Source organism: Podarcis muralis, chromosome W, assembly GCF_964188315.1.
Source record: "Podarcis muralis chromosome W, rPodMur119.hap1.1, whole genome shotgun sequence".
NCBI classification, from domain to species: domain Eukaryota; kingdom Metazoa; phylum Chordata; class Lepidosauria; order Squamata; family Lacertidae; genus Podarcis; species Podarcis muralis.
In genome coordinates, this window is record NC_135674.1 from 14,865,767 (window position 1) to 14,881,657 (window position 15,891).

At 46.2% G+C, this 15,891-nt stretch overlaps 2 protein-coding genes across 2 annotated transcripts in view; one reads left to right on the forward strand and one right to left on the reverse strand.

The window, feature by feature from the left end:
* Positions 1–15,891, reverse strand: part of LOC144326286 (androgen receptor-like) — a 90,182-nt gene that overhangs the window by 19,687 nt on the left and 54,604 nt on the right. The window contains exon 3 of the mRNA XM_077922845.1: positions 455–585. Coding sequence (XP_077778971.1) covers positions 455–585 — 131 coding nt within the window. The remainder of the gene's footprint in view (positions 1–454; positions 586–15,891) is intronic.
* On the forward strand, positions 8,694–11,925 carry LOC144326415 (uncharacterized). The gene is made up of 2 exons (XM_077922981.1): positions 8,694–8,709; positions 10,946–11,925. The coding sequence occupies exons 1-2, from the start codon at positions 8,694–8,696 to the stop codon at positions 11,923–11,925; spliced, it is 996 nt and encodes a 331-aa protein (XP_077779107.1).

Here is a 15,891-nt window from a genome sequence, read left to right on the forward strand (position 1 = left end):
GAGCTGTGAGAAAGTTTAAATCCCTGCTTGTCCATGAAGCTCACTGGGTGGTGTTGGGGGCCGGTAACTACCTCTCAGCGTAGCCTACCTCACTGGGTTGTTGTGGGGATTAAATGAGGAGGAGAGCCACATACACCACCATGAACTCATTGGAGAAGAATATGGGGAATAATTGCAATATATAAATATCAATTAATATAATAATAATTTACTAAAATACTGTGTGCATGTCTAAGATGCAGTTCTTTAAGAAAGGCAAGCCATGCCCAACCATCAGTACAGCAAACGTCTGCTATGTATCTCTGGCCATCTGTCAGGGATTCTTTAGTTATGATTCCTGCACTGCAAGGGGTAGGACTAGATGACCCTTGGGAGGTACCTACAACTCTATGATTCTTTTTTGAAAGAAAGAGAGAAGGAAATAAAAAGGCACCTATGAAAAAATGTGTCTTACTAATACTGAAGAGGAGCAGAACTTTCATGCAGAGGAATTCTTGGAGAGTGATTTGAAGCCGTCCAAACTCTTGGGAGAGATGCCGCATCTTGACGCACTGGCTGTACATTCTGGATTTGTGCATCCGGTACCTGGGAGGAGGAGGAGAAAGATTAGCAAATGCCAGCAGGAAAGTGAAAAGAGAATCAGTGAACAATTAGGCAAATTGATCTTTCTCTCTTGTTTTAAGCTTCAGGATGGATAAAAGAAAGGACTTCTTCACGTAGCACATAGTTAAACTGTGGAACTTGCTCCCACATTAGGCAGTGATAGCCACCAGCTTGGATGGCTTCAAAAGAGGATTAGGGAAATTCATGGAGGAGGAGAGGGCTATCAATGGCTACTAGCCAGAATGGCTGCACTCTGCCTTTACAGAGGCAGTACTGCTTCTGAATCCCAGTTGCTGGAAACTGCAGGAGGGGAGAGTGCCCTCATGCTCAAATCCTGCTTGGTAGTTTCCCACAATGGGCATCTGGTTGTCCACTGTAAGAACAGGGTGCTGGACTAGACTGGCCACTGGCCTGATCCAGCAGGATCTTCTTAAAATAAATATCTGCTGCAATCTTAAGGTCAACCTGTCCTGGAATCAAGGAAGGAGAACGCTGCAAAACAGGAGGATGGAGGGAAGTTATTCTAAAGTGCACATTACCTTCTTGATGCCTTGGAGAAAACATCACTCCCAAGAATATGCAATTATTAAAAAATGCAATACAATTATTTGGTGTGCAAGACAGGACACATTTCTAGATTACTTCCATCAGCACAAACCCATGATCCCTACTGAATGACCCCAGAAGACCTGCAAAGCCCTGTCTGGGTCTGCCTTTTGGTTGTTGCCTTCATGGGTTTCTACTTGTGCTGATGGAACAATCAGAAGACCAGGTGTCCAATTCCTCCCACATTGTTTCAATTATTATTATTAATTTATAAAAGCATTTATGAACCGTTGTATCATAAAAATATATAACTGCAGTTTACAACAATGTAAAAGCATAAAATCATACAGTAAAATAATAAAAAGCTAAAAATAAGTTAAAACCAAAACAAGTCTCAACAATCCATTGTGGGAGATGTACTTTTAATTGCCTGCTTAGGCCTGGCAGGATAGATTTTTTTCCAGCAGGGATTTAAAAGTTGAAAACAGAAGGTGTCTGGTGAATCTTTAACAGCAGAGTATAACACTTGGAAACGACCAAATATGCTCCTGCAATGATCTCACTGATTGAGCTGGGATATTGCAAGGATTCATGTGGTCCCTAAGGTTCCCTGGACCTAAGTTGTTTAGAGCTTTGTAAATCAACACAAGGACCTTGAACCTGGCTTGGTAGCAGATGGGCAGCCAGTGCACCTGTTTTAAAAATGGTGTCATGTGCTTTCAGCCAGAAGCTCCTGTCAGCAATCTGGCTGCAGCATTCTTTCCCAGCTGGGGCTTCCAATCCAGGCCCAAGGGAAGCCCCACATAGAATGTATTGCAGTAGTCCAGCCTCAAGGTTACCAACGCATGTACTACAGTGGTCAGACTGTCCCCGTGCACAAGAAGCTATAGTTTGTAAACCAGCTGAAGCTGGTAAAAGGCCCTCCCAGTCATAATCATAATAATAATAAAATTTTATTTATATCCCACCCTCCCCAGCTGAAGCCGGGCTCAGAGCAGCTAACAACAGTAAAAGTAACACAATTTACATAAAATCACAATCAATTAATTGAAATACATTCTAAAATTAATTCATTCTAAAATCAATTCAGAATCAAATTAATGGCAACCATTGGGCTACAGTTCTATGAGGATTACTGAAGGAGGGGGGTCAGACTGTGCCTTGGCCAAAGGCCTGGTAGAACAGCTCTGTCTTGCAGGCCCTGTGGAAAGATGTCAAGTCCCGTAGGGCCCTTGTCTCTTGTGACAGAGCCTTCCACCAGATCGGGGCCACAGCCGAAAAAGCCCTGGCTCTGGTCGAGGCCAGCCTAACCTCCCTGTGGCCCGGGATCTCCAAGATGTTTTTATTTGAAGACAATAAGGTCCTCCATGGGACATACCAGGAGAGGCAGTCCCATAGGTACAAGGGTCCTCGGCCATATAGGGCTTTAAAGGTTAAAACCAGCACCTTAAACCTGATCCTGTACTCCACCGGGAGCCAGTGCAGCTGGTATAGCACTGAGTGAATGTGATACCGCGGTGAGGACCCCATAAGGAGTCTCGCCGCAGCATTCTGCACCCACTGGAGTTTCTGGGTCAGTCTAAAGGGCAGCCCCACGTAGAGTGAGTTACAATAATCAAGTCTGGAGGTGACCGTCGCGTGGGTCACAGTGGCTAGGTCAGGGTAAGAGAGGTAAGGAGGACATAGAGGACACCGGGGGCTCTAGTGACTGAGATGTATGCAGGAGTACCCCAAAACTTGCTCCTTCAGAGGGAGGGGAACCCCACACTTAGAAGTCTACTGGGATGGGGTATTGTTTAGGGGATGTTGTTGGGGGAGGGGTTTGCCTTTATTGATTTTTTGGTACCGTATTTTTCGCCCTATAGGACGCACTTTTCCCCCTCCAAAAATGAAGGGGAAATGTGTGCATCCTATGGGGCGAATGCAGGCTTACGCTGAAGCTTGGAGAGTGAGAGGGGTCAGTGCGCACCGACCCCTCTCGCTCTCCAGGCTTCAGGAAGCTATCAGCAAGCCTGGGGAGTCCGCGGGAGTTCCCGCAGGGCTCCCTAGGCTGCGGATAGCAGCCTGCTGCCCGGAGCGTGGGGCGCGCTGAAGCAGGGTGCCCCGCGCTTCGGGCAGATATCCGCAGCCTAGGGAGCCCTGCGGGAGTTCCCGCAGGGCTCCCTAGGCTGCGGATAGCAGCCTGCTGCCCGGAGCGCGGGGTGCGCTGAAGCCGCAGCTGGGGGGGGGGATAATTTTTTTCCCTTTATTCCTCCCCCCCAAAAAAACTAGGTGCGTCCTATGGGCCAGTGCGTCCTATAGGGTGAAAAATACGGTATCTTTATTTCAGATGTTATGGTTTATGTGGGAATTGTTTCAATTTGTATTCTTTTTTACTTTGTTATTATTTATGACTACTTTTGTTACGCTCGTAATTATGTGTTTTTCATGTTGTAAGCTGCACCGAGCAAGGTTTTAATTGTGGAAAGGTGGCATACAAATAAAATTATGTATGCAGGTATGTATCACTAATCCAAATAGAGAATCTTGGATTTCAGAGAAGGCAGCAGAAGCCAACTTCTGGGAAAAGCACCCACCACTCTCAGTGTTTGGTTGCAGGGAGAGGCAAGATTTACAGCCTTCCAAATCAATTGCTTGGGCATTATTCACACAGGACTGGTGCCACAGTCAACTGCACTGTTTATATGATGCAACCCACTTTTATGAGTGACGTTGCAAAAGTCTCACTCTCTTTCTCTCTCAAAAGATTCTATGTACTGCCCCAGGACTGCTCATGAGATGACAGATGGAGGGACACTGTTTGCTGGAAGATTCCACAAGGGAATATTCCGAGCATGCAGATCCCAAAGATGTGCATAAAGGAAACAAGAGACAGAGAGAGAGAGAGAGAGAGAGAGAGAGAGAGAGAGAGAGAGAGAGAGAAGACAACAGCAGAGGCAAGTGAGAACAAGAGATGGAGCTGCAAAAATCACAGAATTGTAGCGTTGGAAGGGACCTAAAGGGTCTAGTCCAATCACTTGCAATGCAGGAATTGCAACTAAAGCATCCCTGACAGATGGCCACCTGATCTCTGCTTAAAAACCTCCAATTAAGGAATTAATGTCATGTAGCAGAGTACTGCTCAGAAACATCCCTGGAGACCCAGAACAGGGTTGCTCCAGTGGCATAGCATGAGTTGCCAGTGCCTGGGGCAAGATATGTATTGCACCCCCTAACCCAACTGCAAGTCGCCTGCATGTCTCCCAAGTGACTGTCCCACCAAGATGATGAATGTGGGAAGGAGGGCAGAGAGAGCTCCCTCTCCAATAGCATGACGTTGGTTTCCTTTTGGGTCTTAGCATTGAGAGAGATCAGGGTAGATTCAAGGGTCGGACCATATTGATCTCAGGGGAAGATAGCAGCTGAGGGGACACAGAGCAATAAACCCTTGGGATTGTTTACACGGTCTTAGGCTGGTGCATCCCAGGTGAGTTTAATGGTTCACTTTGCACTTTGGATTTTTGTGCCACATTTTAGTGGCATTCTTTTTTTAAAGCAAGCTAAATCTCTCTCTCTCTCTCTCTCTCTCTCTCTCTCTCTCTCTCTCTCTCTCTGTGTGTGTGTGTGTGTGTGTGATAAACACAGTATTAAAGATCACTCTTCTGTAACCAAATGTTACTTTCTTCATAACCTGCATCAGAGAGTCAATGGCTATGGCGCACTCATACGCTCTATTTTGGGCAGGGGAGATTGTACCTATAATCTCAAATGATAGCAAACCCGCCATACAGCTGGACTTGAATGAAATTTTGGAAGAACATGTGGGTACCCAGATTAGTACAAAAGAAATATCGAAGGAGCTTTATTCTCCAACTGAAGGTATAAAGACTGCTTCTATCTTGGTAACACTTACTAAAGCTCCCTGACAAAACTATGCCATCAAAGGATGCCCCGACTGCAGGTTGGACAAAAAAGGCACCAGATCCCTCTTTTATAGAATTTATTCAAAAGCATGAGATCATATTTCTTCAAGAGGCTTGGGTCACAATGCATATTGTTTAACCCTAGTGATCAGGGTGGACAAACCAAAGGAGGTCTGTGTACCCTGGTGTCAACAAGGTTGAGGGCTTCCCTTGATATATTGGAGCCCCTGAATCATTTAGCCATTGCTGTGCTAGCAAGATGCAAATTTTATAATATTTTATTAATTAATGTATATATTCCCCCTCAAATAAAAAAACAGCTGGCAAAAAAATATTTGGGTCAAGTTGGAAGCGTATATTTGACTAATAGGTTTCCTGAAGCTTTAATAATAGTGGCCAGATACCTACTGTAAACGCTAGAATTGGTCAAACAGATGATACCTTATATGCTTACTATCATTAATCTCCCTCTGAACCATAGCTGTCGACTTTTCCCTTTTCTTGCAAGGAATCCTATTTGGAATAAGGGAATTTCCCTTTAAAAAAGGGAAACGTTGACAGCTATGCTCTGAACTGGATGAAGTTCATTCTATACCTTCCAGGCTCTCCAAAGAGAAGTGCTGCAATTTTGCAGGCCTATGTCTTTTACAAATGATTAATAGGTTAGATCTCCCTCGCATTTTGCTTGCCTTCTCTCCCCCACTATTTGTAAGGCCTCGTTGGACAGCCACTTTGCTTTCTTGCATTTCCTTTTCATTGGGTTGGTTTTCGTTGCTGCCTCCTGTATAATGTTGTGAGCCTCCATCCATAGTTCTTCAGGCACTCTGTCCACCAAATCTAAATCCTTAAACCTGTTCCTCACTTCCACTGTGTATTCATAAGGGATTTGATTTAGATTGTATCTTACCGGCCCAGTGGTTTTTCCTACTTTCTTCAGTTTAAGCTTGAATTTTGCTATAAGAAGCTGATGATCTGAGCCACAGTCAGCTCCAGGTCTTGTTTTTGCTAACTGTATAGAGCTTCTCCATCTTTGGCTGCAGAGAATATAATCAATCTGATTTCGGTGCTGCCCATCTGGTGATGTCCATGTGTAGAGTCGTCTCTTGTGTTGATGGAAAAGAGTATTTGTGATGACCAGCTTGTTCTCTTGACAGAACTCTATTAGCCTTTGCCCTGCTTTGTTTTGAACTCCAAGGCCAAACTTTCCAGTTGTTCCTTTTATGTCTTGACTCCCTACTTTAGCATTCCAATCCCCTATAATAATAAGAACAACATCCTTCTTTGGTGTCATTTCTAGAAGGTGTTGTAAGTCTTCATAGAATTGGTCAATTTCAGTTTCTTCAGAAACAAGAGGGCCTTCTTAAACGAGCAATGCAAAGAAATAGAGGAAAACAATAGAATGGGGAAAACCAGAGATCTGTTCAATAAAATTGGAGATGTGAAAAGAACATTTTGTACAAAGATTACCATAAAGGTAAAGGTAAAGGTACCCCTGCTCGTATGGGCCAGTCTTGCCAGACTCTAGGGTTGTGCGCTCATCTCACTCTAGAGGCCGGGAGCCAGCACTGTCCGCAGACACTTCCGGGTCATGTGGCCAGCGTGACAAGCTGCATCTGGTGAGCCAGCGCAGCACACGGAACGCCGTTTACCTTCCCGCTGGTAAGCGGTCCCTATTTATCTACTTGTACCCGGGGGTGCTTTCGAACTGCTAGGTTGGCAGGCGCTGGGACAGAACGACGGGAGCGCACCCCGCCACGGGATTCGAACCGCCGACCATGCGATCAGCAAGGCGATCAGCAATGCGTCCCGCCACAAAGATTACCATAATAAAGGACAAAAGTGGTAAGGACCTAACAGAAGCAGAAGACATCAAGAAGAGGTGGCAAGAATACACAGAGGAATTATACCAGAAAGATATGGATGTCTCGTACACCCCAGGCAGTGTGGTTGCTGACCTTGGGCCAGACATCCTGGAGAGTGAAGTCAAATGGGCCTTAGAAAGCACTGCTAATAACAAGGCCAGTGGAAGTGATGATATTCCAGCTGAACTATTTAAAATTTTAAAAGATAATGCTGTTAAGGTGCTACACTCAATATGCCAGCAAGTTTGGAAAACTCAGCAGTGGCCAGAGGATTGGAGAAGATCAGTCTACATCCCAGTCCCAAAGAAGGGCAGTGCCAAAGAATGCTCCAACTACCGCACAATTGCACTCATTGCACACGCTAGCAAGGTTATGCTTAAAATTCTACAAGGAAGGCTCAAGCAGTATGTGGATCGAGAACTCCCAGAAGTGCAAGCTGGATTTCAAAGGGGCAGAGGAACCAGAGACCAAATTGCAAACATGTGCTGGATTATGGAGAAAGCTAGAGAGTTCCAGGAAAACATCTACTTCTGCTTCATTGACTATGCAAAAGCCTTTGACTGTGCCGACCACAGCAAACTATGGCAAGTTCTTAAAGAAATGGGAGTGCCTGATCACCTCATCTGTCTCCTGAGAAATCTCTATGTGGGACAAGAAGCTACAGTTAGAACTGGATATGGAACAACTGATTGGTTCAAAATTGGGAAAGGAGTACGATAAGGCTGTTTATTGTTTCCCTGTTTATTTAACTTATATGCAGAATTCATCATGTGAAAGGCTGAGCTGGATGAATCCCAAGCCAAAATTAAGATTGCCGGAAGAAATATCAACAACCTCAGATATGCAGATGACACGACCTTGATGGCAGAAAGTGAGGAGGAATTAAAGAATCTTTTAATGAGGGTGAAAGAGGAGAGCGCAAAATATGGTCTGAAGCTCAACATCAAAAAAACGAAGATCATCACCTCCTGGCAAATAGAAGGGGAAGAAATGGAGGCAGTGAGAGATTTTACTTTCTTGGGCTCCATGATCACTGCAGATGGTGACAGCAGTCACGAAATTAAAAGACGCCTGCTTCTTGGGAGAAAAGCAATGAGAAACCTAGACAGCATCTTAAAAAGCAGAGGCATCACCTTGCCGACAAAGGTCCGTATAGTTAAAGCTATGGTTTTCCCAGTAGTGATGTACGGAAGTGAGAGCTGGACCATAAAGAAGGCTGGTCGCCAAATAATTGATGCTTTTGAATTACGGTGCTGGAGGAGACTCTTGAGAGTCCCATGGACTGCAAGAATATCAAACCTATCCATTCTTAAGGAAATCAGCCCTGAGTGCTCACTGGAAGGACAGATCCTGAAGCTGAGGCTCCAGTACTTTGGCCACCTCATGAGAAGAGAAGACTCCCTGGAAAAGACCCTGATGTTGGGAAAGATGGAGGGCACAAGGAGAAGGGGACAACAGAGGACGAGATGGTTGGACAGTGTTCTCGAAGCTACGAACATAAGTTTGACCAAGCTGCGGGAGGCAGTGGAAAACAGGAGTGCCTGGCGTGCTCTGGTCCAGGGGGTCACGAAGAGTCGGACACGACTAAACAACTAAACAACAACAGCAGGTTAGATCTGGTGATATTGAACGGTTGTGCTGAAGGTGATAAGGATGGGCAATTTACTTTTATATCAAGCTTAGGAGCATCAACTATTGACTATATTGTAGTGTCATAATCTTTTGAATAGGGTGCTAGAGTGTAAAGTGGAGGATTACATAGAAGTGAGCACTTACCATGATGTCTATTCCTCGATGTAGAAAATGATATAATTTGCAACGCTGAACACGAATTTCCCTTAACTACTGACACAGAACTGGGATTTTCTAGTGGTCTGGAGAATTGGATGAAGAAATTTCCAGGAAGGTGCACTCAGACAAATGCTTATCCATGTGAGACACCCTATTAAATACCTCCTCTCCTGAAACAAGAATAGTTTTGTTCCAGGATATGGTCTCTTACCTCCAGATACGTCTGAGTCAAAAAAAGGTATTACGATGGTCTTCACAACCCAGTAAATCTAAATCCTGGTTTGATCAGGAATGTATTGCTATGAAATACACTCTGTTGGAAAAATACAAGATTTACTAATCTGCCTACACGTCTGACAGAGTGGTTCAAACTTAAGAAGAAATACAAATCTCTGATTAAAAAGAAGAAGAAGAAGAATCAGGCCCAAAAGGAAGCATGACAATGCTTAATAAAACCCCATTGAGGTTTTATTAATATCCAGCCACCTTTTGGAGAGTAGTTGCAAAAGGCTGGCAAAGCACCCCATCTGAAGCGGAATATGCCATCCCAGCTGGGATCTGAGAAACACATTTTCAAACTCTATATGCAAGCCAACAACCATCCCGGTCACCTTTTCTGCCCTTGAGCAGAGCTGGCCCAGAATGGCCCAGTTACTATAGAGGACATGCATCGGTTTATTTTAATCTCAAACAAATTAAAGCCCATGGGGTAGATAATATTCCTCCTGAGCTACTTAAAGCCAACATTGAATGGTGGGCCCCAGTGCTAGCAGCCTTGTTTACTAGCATTGATCAATTGGCAATTATCCCTGAAGATTGGGGATTAGCAATTATCATACCATTATATAAGAAAGGGAATAGATCTGAACCATCAAATTATAGATCGATTAGTCTTTTAAGTATAATTAGTAAACTATACACTGCCCATCTCCGTAATAAATTAGAGGATTGGATGGATCAGGAACACATTTTGACAGAAGTACAAGCAGGATTTAGGGTGGAACGGTCAGCCATAGATCAAGGACTTGTGCTCCAACATCTTGTGGAAAAGTATGTCTCATAAAAGAAAGATCTCTTTATGCGGCTTTTATAGATTTTAAGTCCACCTCTGATCTTATACCCCAAGGCTATGGGAAAAACTAAGCTGCACAAACATAGACAGACACCTTTTTATTCTTATTCGTAGGTTGTATGAAAACACAAGGCTCTGCTCTGGATTAGATGTGATCGGCAGGGACACTTAACTAAGAAGATCCAGACCCATAAAGGAGTAATAATAATAATGATGATGATAATAATTTATTATTTATACCCTCAGCTTTTGAGTCGTTCAGTACATTTCTCGACTGGGCCCTACGCTTTAGGACAGGGTCGTCGGGCGTGTCGCATTACCTCGATGATTTTATTTTGGTGGCTGATAGCAGGCAGCGGTGCTCCGCCCTCCTGGAGGCTTTCACAGCCCTAGCTGGCGAGCTAGGGGTGCCATTAGCCGCAGAAAAAACCGAGGGTCCATCCACTTCTTTGGTTTACCTAGGCATTGAATTAGATACTATAGCCCAAACGTCCAGACTGCCTCGGGAAAAACTCTGTGCCCTTAAAGAAACAATACTACAGTTTTTGCCGCAAAAGAAGCTGACCTTAAGGCAAATTCAATCCCTGCTAGGTCACTTAAATTTCGCTTGTAGGGTAGTGGCCCCGGGTCGCCCTTTCTGTGGCCGGCTGGCAAGACTGTCGGCTGGTCTCAGGGCACCACAGCATAGGGTTCGCCTCTCAAAAGAAGTCAAGGCAGATTTGGAAGTCTGGTTGCAATTCCTTGAAAATTATAATGGGATATCCCTGTGGCAGGACTCCTTGGCGCTTGATGCCGACTTCCAGGTTCAGTCAGATGCTGCGGGGTCCCTGGGTTTCGGAGTTTATTTTAGGGGCCAGTGGTGTGCAAAAAGGTGGCCCAAAGACTGGCAGGGCCAGCCCATCTCTCGGGACCTCACATTTTTGGAATTTTTCCCGATCTTGGTGGCAGTGCACCTCTGGACAGACCAGTTTCGCAATCATAGGGTTTGCTTCAACACAGATAACCAGGCAGTGGTAGCGGTTCTTGCCAAGCAGGCCACCCGCTCCCCTAGGGTGGGAAACCTGTTGCGGTGCCTCGTCCTCTTGTGTCTGGAGAACAATATATATTTCTCGGCCAAATTCGTGCCCGGCATTAATAATGACATCGCGGATGCTCTGTCTCGCTTTCAGATGGAGCGCTTCTGCCTACTAGCGCCGGATGCGGAGCAGTCATCGAGACCTTTCCCGGAGCATCTCTGGAGTCTTGGGAGGAAGAAGTGTTGAAGGGAGTATTCGGTGCAGTCGCCCCTTCCACAATGAGATCCTACAAGAAAGCGTGGGCCGACTTCCTAATGTTCCGCAATAAGTTTCCCAAGTCAAAACGCCACCCGGTTCCCTCAGCGAGGGAAGTCCTCCATTATTTAGCTCACCTGAGGGAGCTGGGCAGGGCCCCTAGGACTCTCAATATTCAGTCTGCAGGGATTTCATATTTTTGCAAAACATTTTTCGACACCGACCCTTGCGCCAAATTTATAGTGCGTAAGGCTTTAGATGGGTGGCACCGGCAGCAACCACCTGGTTCTGACATGAGGAGGCCCATAACTTTTGACATTCTGACCCAAATACACAAAAAATTACGTGCCATATGCTGGTCAAAATATGAGGCTCGCCTGTTCTCGGCTGCCTACTCCATAGCCTTCTTCGGGGCCCTTCGCATAGGGGAAGTGGTTTGCGACGGGGGGGCTTTCCAAGCCCGGAGGGGTATCCTCTTAAGTGATCTGACCCTGTCAACAAACGAGCTTTTAGTCCAAGTTCGGAGCTCCAAGACCGACCAGCAGGGGAGGGGGGCCCTTCTAAGGTTACCGGCAGTGCAAGGCCCTGGCCCATGCCCGGTTAGGGATACGAGGCGTTTTCTTTACCTAAGGCCTGGTAGCCCAGGCCCCCTCTTAATTCACGCTGACGGCTCACCTTTGGCCAGGCATCAGTTTACACGGGTGATGCGAAGGGCTTTGGCCGCATGCGGGCTACCCGCGGGTGAATTTGCGGCTCACTCTTTTCGGATCGGCGCTGCAACCACGGCGGCGCATCTTGGTCTTTCCGCAGAGAGGATAAAGGATCTGGGCCGCTGGAAGTCGAATGCATTCAGAGCTTATGTAAGACGGACTTTATGACTACTAGGTGCACGCCTGACCTCGCTTTCCCTGTTTATTTCATTTTCAGATTGCCGAGGGGTACGCATCTGGCTGGTAGGCCATAGTATTGTGCATTTGGCAAGGCTGCGTGCAATGAGTACCGGGCTGGGGAAAAACTTGAACCTGCCAGCGGGTGTCCAGTTGACCTGGATGGCGAGGAGGGGCATGCGTTGGTGCGAATTCATGCCAGCAGTGATGGCGAGAGCTGCCTCCGAGGGCCCCCCTGATGCCCTGGTTATCCAGTTGGGGGAGAATGACCTAGCGTACCGCAAAGCTATTGACTTGAGATGGAACATTTTTGACGACTTTGCAGAATTGATGGCGGTTTACCCAAACGTGACTATTTTGTGGTCCTCGTTGCTTGAGAGGAGGACATGGAGGGATTGTGTGAGCCCGGTTGGAATCAATAAGGCAAGAAAGGTCTTGCAGCGGGCTGTGGAGCGTAGAGTGGCGGCTCTGGGCGGGTGTGTCATCAGCCACCCCGGCATCCAGTACAGCAACGAGGCCCTCTACAGATGCGATGGCATGCATCTATCTGACGTTGGAAACGATATCTGGCTGGGGGACATCATAGCAGGGATTAGGAATTGGTTGCAGGCTTGAAGGTATTGGCGGCGAGCTTCGCTCGAGTGGCGGTTAGGCATTGGCAGGGGTCAATTGTTATGCAAATGAAGGGGGGAAGGAAACGCCATCACCTTCCCCAAAAGAAAAGGGTAGTCCGGTAGAGGACTCCGGGGGGCGTTGCCTTGTCCGAAACCTAGGGAGGTAAGGGCCTCCTGCACGCCCCAGAGCGGTGACACCCATTGGGATCCTAGTTGGCGTACTTCAACAGGACTCCCACGGCTTGTGGACAACCCTTCCCGGTCCCCATGCCGGGTAGTCGATAGGAGCCAATGCCTAAGGCCAATACCTTTCAATTCTGTAATCAATAAAGTTGTGGCCTTTTATGCCCATTAACCTTAAATACTGTGTCTAGTGTCTTCATTTCACGTGGGGGAGGGGACTTGCCACGCAAAGCATTGTGACCCACATCCATAGATGAGAGCACACTTAGCAGAGTTCAGCGAAACACGCGGTTGTGTTGGAAATGTAGCATTAGAGTCTCTATTTACAGCAAAATAAACAAAAACATCATGACGAGCTGTAAGCTGTGTCTTCTCGCACAGACAGTCTCTCAGAAGAGAGTGAGAGAACAAAGAGCGGAAGTTCTTACAGACTTGCTTCCGTTGCCATACTCACAACAGTACAGAAAAGTAAACACAGGATCATATGATCCAGCAGGGTAGAATGAAATTACTAACAGGAAGGGGGTTTACTCCAGTGAGGTATTTATCCAAGCTAGAAATACCCAAATTTAGAAGATATTTTACCCTTGCCAGATGCAATGTCCTACCATCTGCAATTTTGCAGGGAAGATTTGAAGGTAAACCATATTCAGAGCGAATATGCCCATGTGCTTTGAAGGAAGTTGAAACTATTACTCATGTCCTACTATACTGTCTTTATTATAGGGTCATACATTCCATATTTATCACTCCATTATGCAGTGAACTCCAAGTAGATCTGATGACGACTACCTAAAATATATAATAGAGGACAGGGAACCAAAGATTACCTTAAAAGTGGCTAAATTTTGTGCTACTGCTATAAAACTAAGGAGACAAGCTCTGAATGAATCTAGTGGCCAATGTCTTAACATGCACATTTTAAATTAGTGGTTAAGGTTTTAACCTATTTATTAATTGTTTTATATCTACATTACTTACTGTGTTTTAGCTTATGGATTTTAATTTTTACCTATTTATATTTATGTGTTTTTTATTGTTGTATATGTCCGTATTTGTGGTCTGTGACCATAATAAATCAATTCAAATTCAAATTTTGGCCAGGGAGTTGTTGATATCCTGCCTTGTCCCAAGGCAGCGGCAGGCAGCCCCTCCCCAGCAGCACCCTGGCAGCCTCTCCAAGTGTCCCTATTTTCCAGGGATAGTCCTGGATTTACAGAAGCCGTCCCAGTGGGAGGGATCTAAGGAAACCGATGTGGTTGCATAAGGAGCTTAAAGATGAGCTGAGAGTTTAGAAGGGAATGTATAAGAAATGGAAGAAAGGGGAAATCACAAAGGAGGAGTATACAAGAGTAGCCAACAGTTTCAGGGGGAAAGTCAGGCTGGCAAAAGCTCAGAATGAGCTCAGGCTTTCAAGAGAGATTAAAAATAATAACAAATGTTTATTCGGCTATGTCCAAAGTAAGAGGAAGAACATGCAAATGGTAGGTCTTCAACATGGAGAAGAAGAACTGCTATTGGGTGACAGAGAGAAGGTGGAATTACTCAACACCTACAGTACTTTGCCTCTGTCGTCACCCAAAAGGAAAGTGATGCCCAACCTGGGGATAACAGAATAAATGTTGTAAGGAGGGAGCTGCAGCCCAAGATAGGAAACAAACAAACAAACAAACAAACAAACAAATTAATTATACCTTGCTCATCTGGCTGGGTTTCCCCAGCCACTCTGGACAGCTCCCAACAGAAAAAACACAATAAAACCTCAAACATAAAAAACTTCCCCAAACAGGGCTGGCTTCAGATGTCTTCTAAAAGTCAGATAGTTGTTTATTTCTTCAACATCTGATGGGAGGGCATTACACAGGGCGGGCGCCACTACCGAGAAGGCCCTCTGCCTGGTTCCCTGTAACCTCACTTCTAGCAGTGAGGGAACCACCAGAAGGCCCTCGGAGTTGGAACTCAGTGTCCTGGCTGAACGATATGGGTGGAGACGCTCCTTCAGTTATAATGAGCAGAGGCCGTTTAGGGCTTTAAAGGTCAACACCAACATTTTGAATTGTGCTCGGAAATGACTGGAGGCCAATGTTTCAGGACCAATGTTATATGGTCTCAGCGGCCAGTCACCAGTCTAGCTGCCTATCAGGCAGCAGAGGAACCAACCCCCAGAGCAGGTTGCCAGGAACAGATAAGACAAGGACATGTTTCTTACCGTCTGCTTTTTATTCAATATTCACAGAGAGAGGCTTGGGAATGCAGCCTCTTGGAATAATGGTGTTGCCCCGAGTGACTCTCCACCCCCTTTCCTTCCACTTCCTCATTCATCACCTTCTCCCCTACGTGTGGTGCTGAGGGCCCTTTGCTCTACTACTTTCAAGGCTCGCCGGGTTCTGGGAGAGGTGGGGTCTGGAATGCTTTCTAAAGACACTGTCAGTCAGGTGTTGCCCTCCTGGTGCTTCCTCTTTCTGTTCCTCCTCTCCCATTATTTCCCAGCTTTCCCCCTCATCTGCCTCTGAGCTGTGATCTCCCACAAACCCCTGTTGTAATTTTGAACTGTCTTCTTCTCTCTGGGCAGGGCGGGTGGCGCTGTGGGTAAAACCTCAGCGCCTAGGACTTGCCGATCGCATGGTCTGCAGTTTGAATCCCTGCAGCGGGGTGCGCTCCCATCGTTCGGTCCCAGCGCCTGCCAACCTAGCAGTTCGAAAGCACCTCCGGGTGCAAGTAGATAAATAGGACCGCTTACCAGCGGGAAGGTAAACGGTGTTCCGTGTGCTGCGCTGGCTCGCCAGATACAGCTTGTCACCCTGGCCATGTGACCCAGAAGTGTCTGCGGACAGCGCTGGCTCCCGGCCTGTAGAGTGAGATGAGCGCACAACCCTAGAGTCTGGCAAGACTGGCCCGAACGGGCAGGGGTACCTTTACCTTTACTTCTTCTCTCTATTTGCATCAGATAAATGTTGGAGGGTATGAACACACTGACCTTCTCTTCAACCTTTTAAGGCACTGTTTTAATTATGGTTAATGCTCAGAGGTCGCATTATTGTTATTATGATTATGGAATAGGACGTCCCTATTTTCATTGGAGAAATGTTGGAGGGTATGCTATGGCTTGCTTGTGGTCGAAGCCAAGTTTTCAGCAAGGAAGGTGACACCCCTCCCCCCC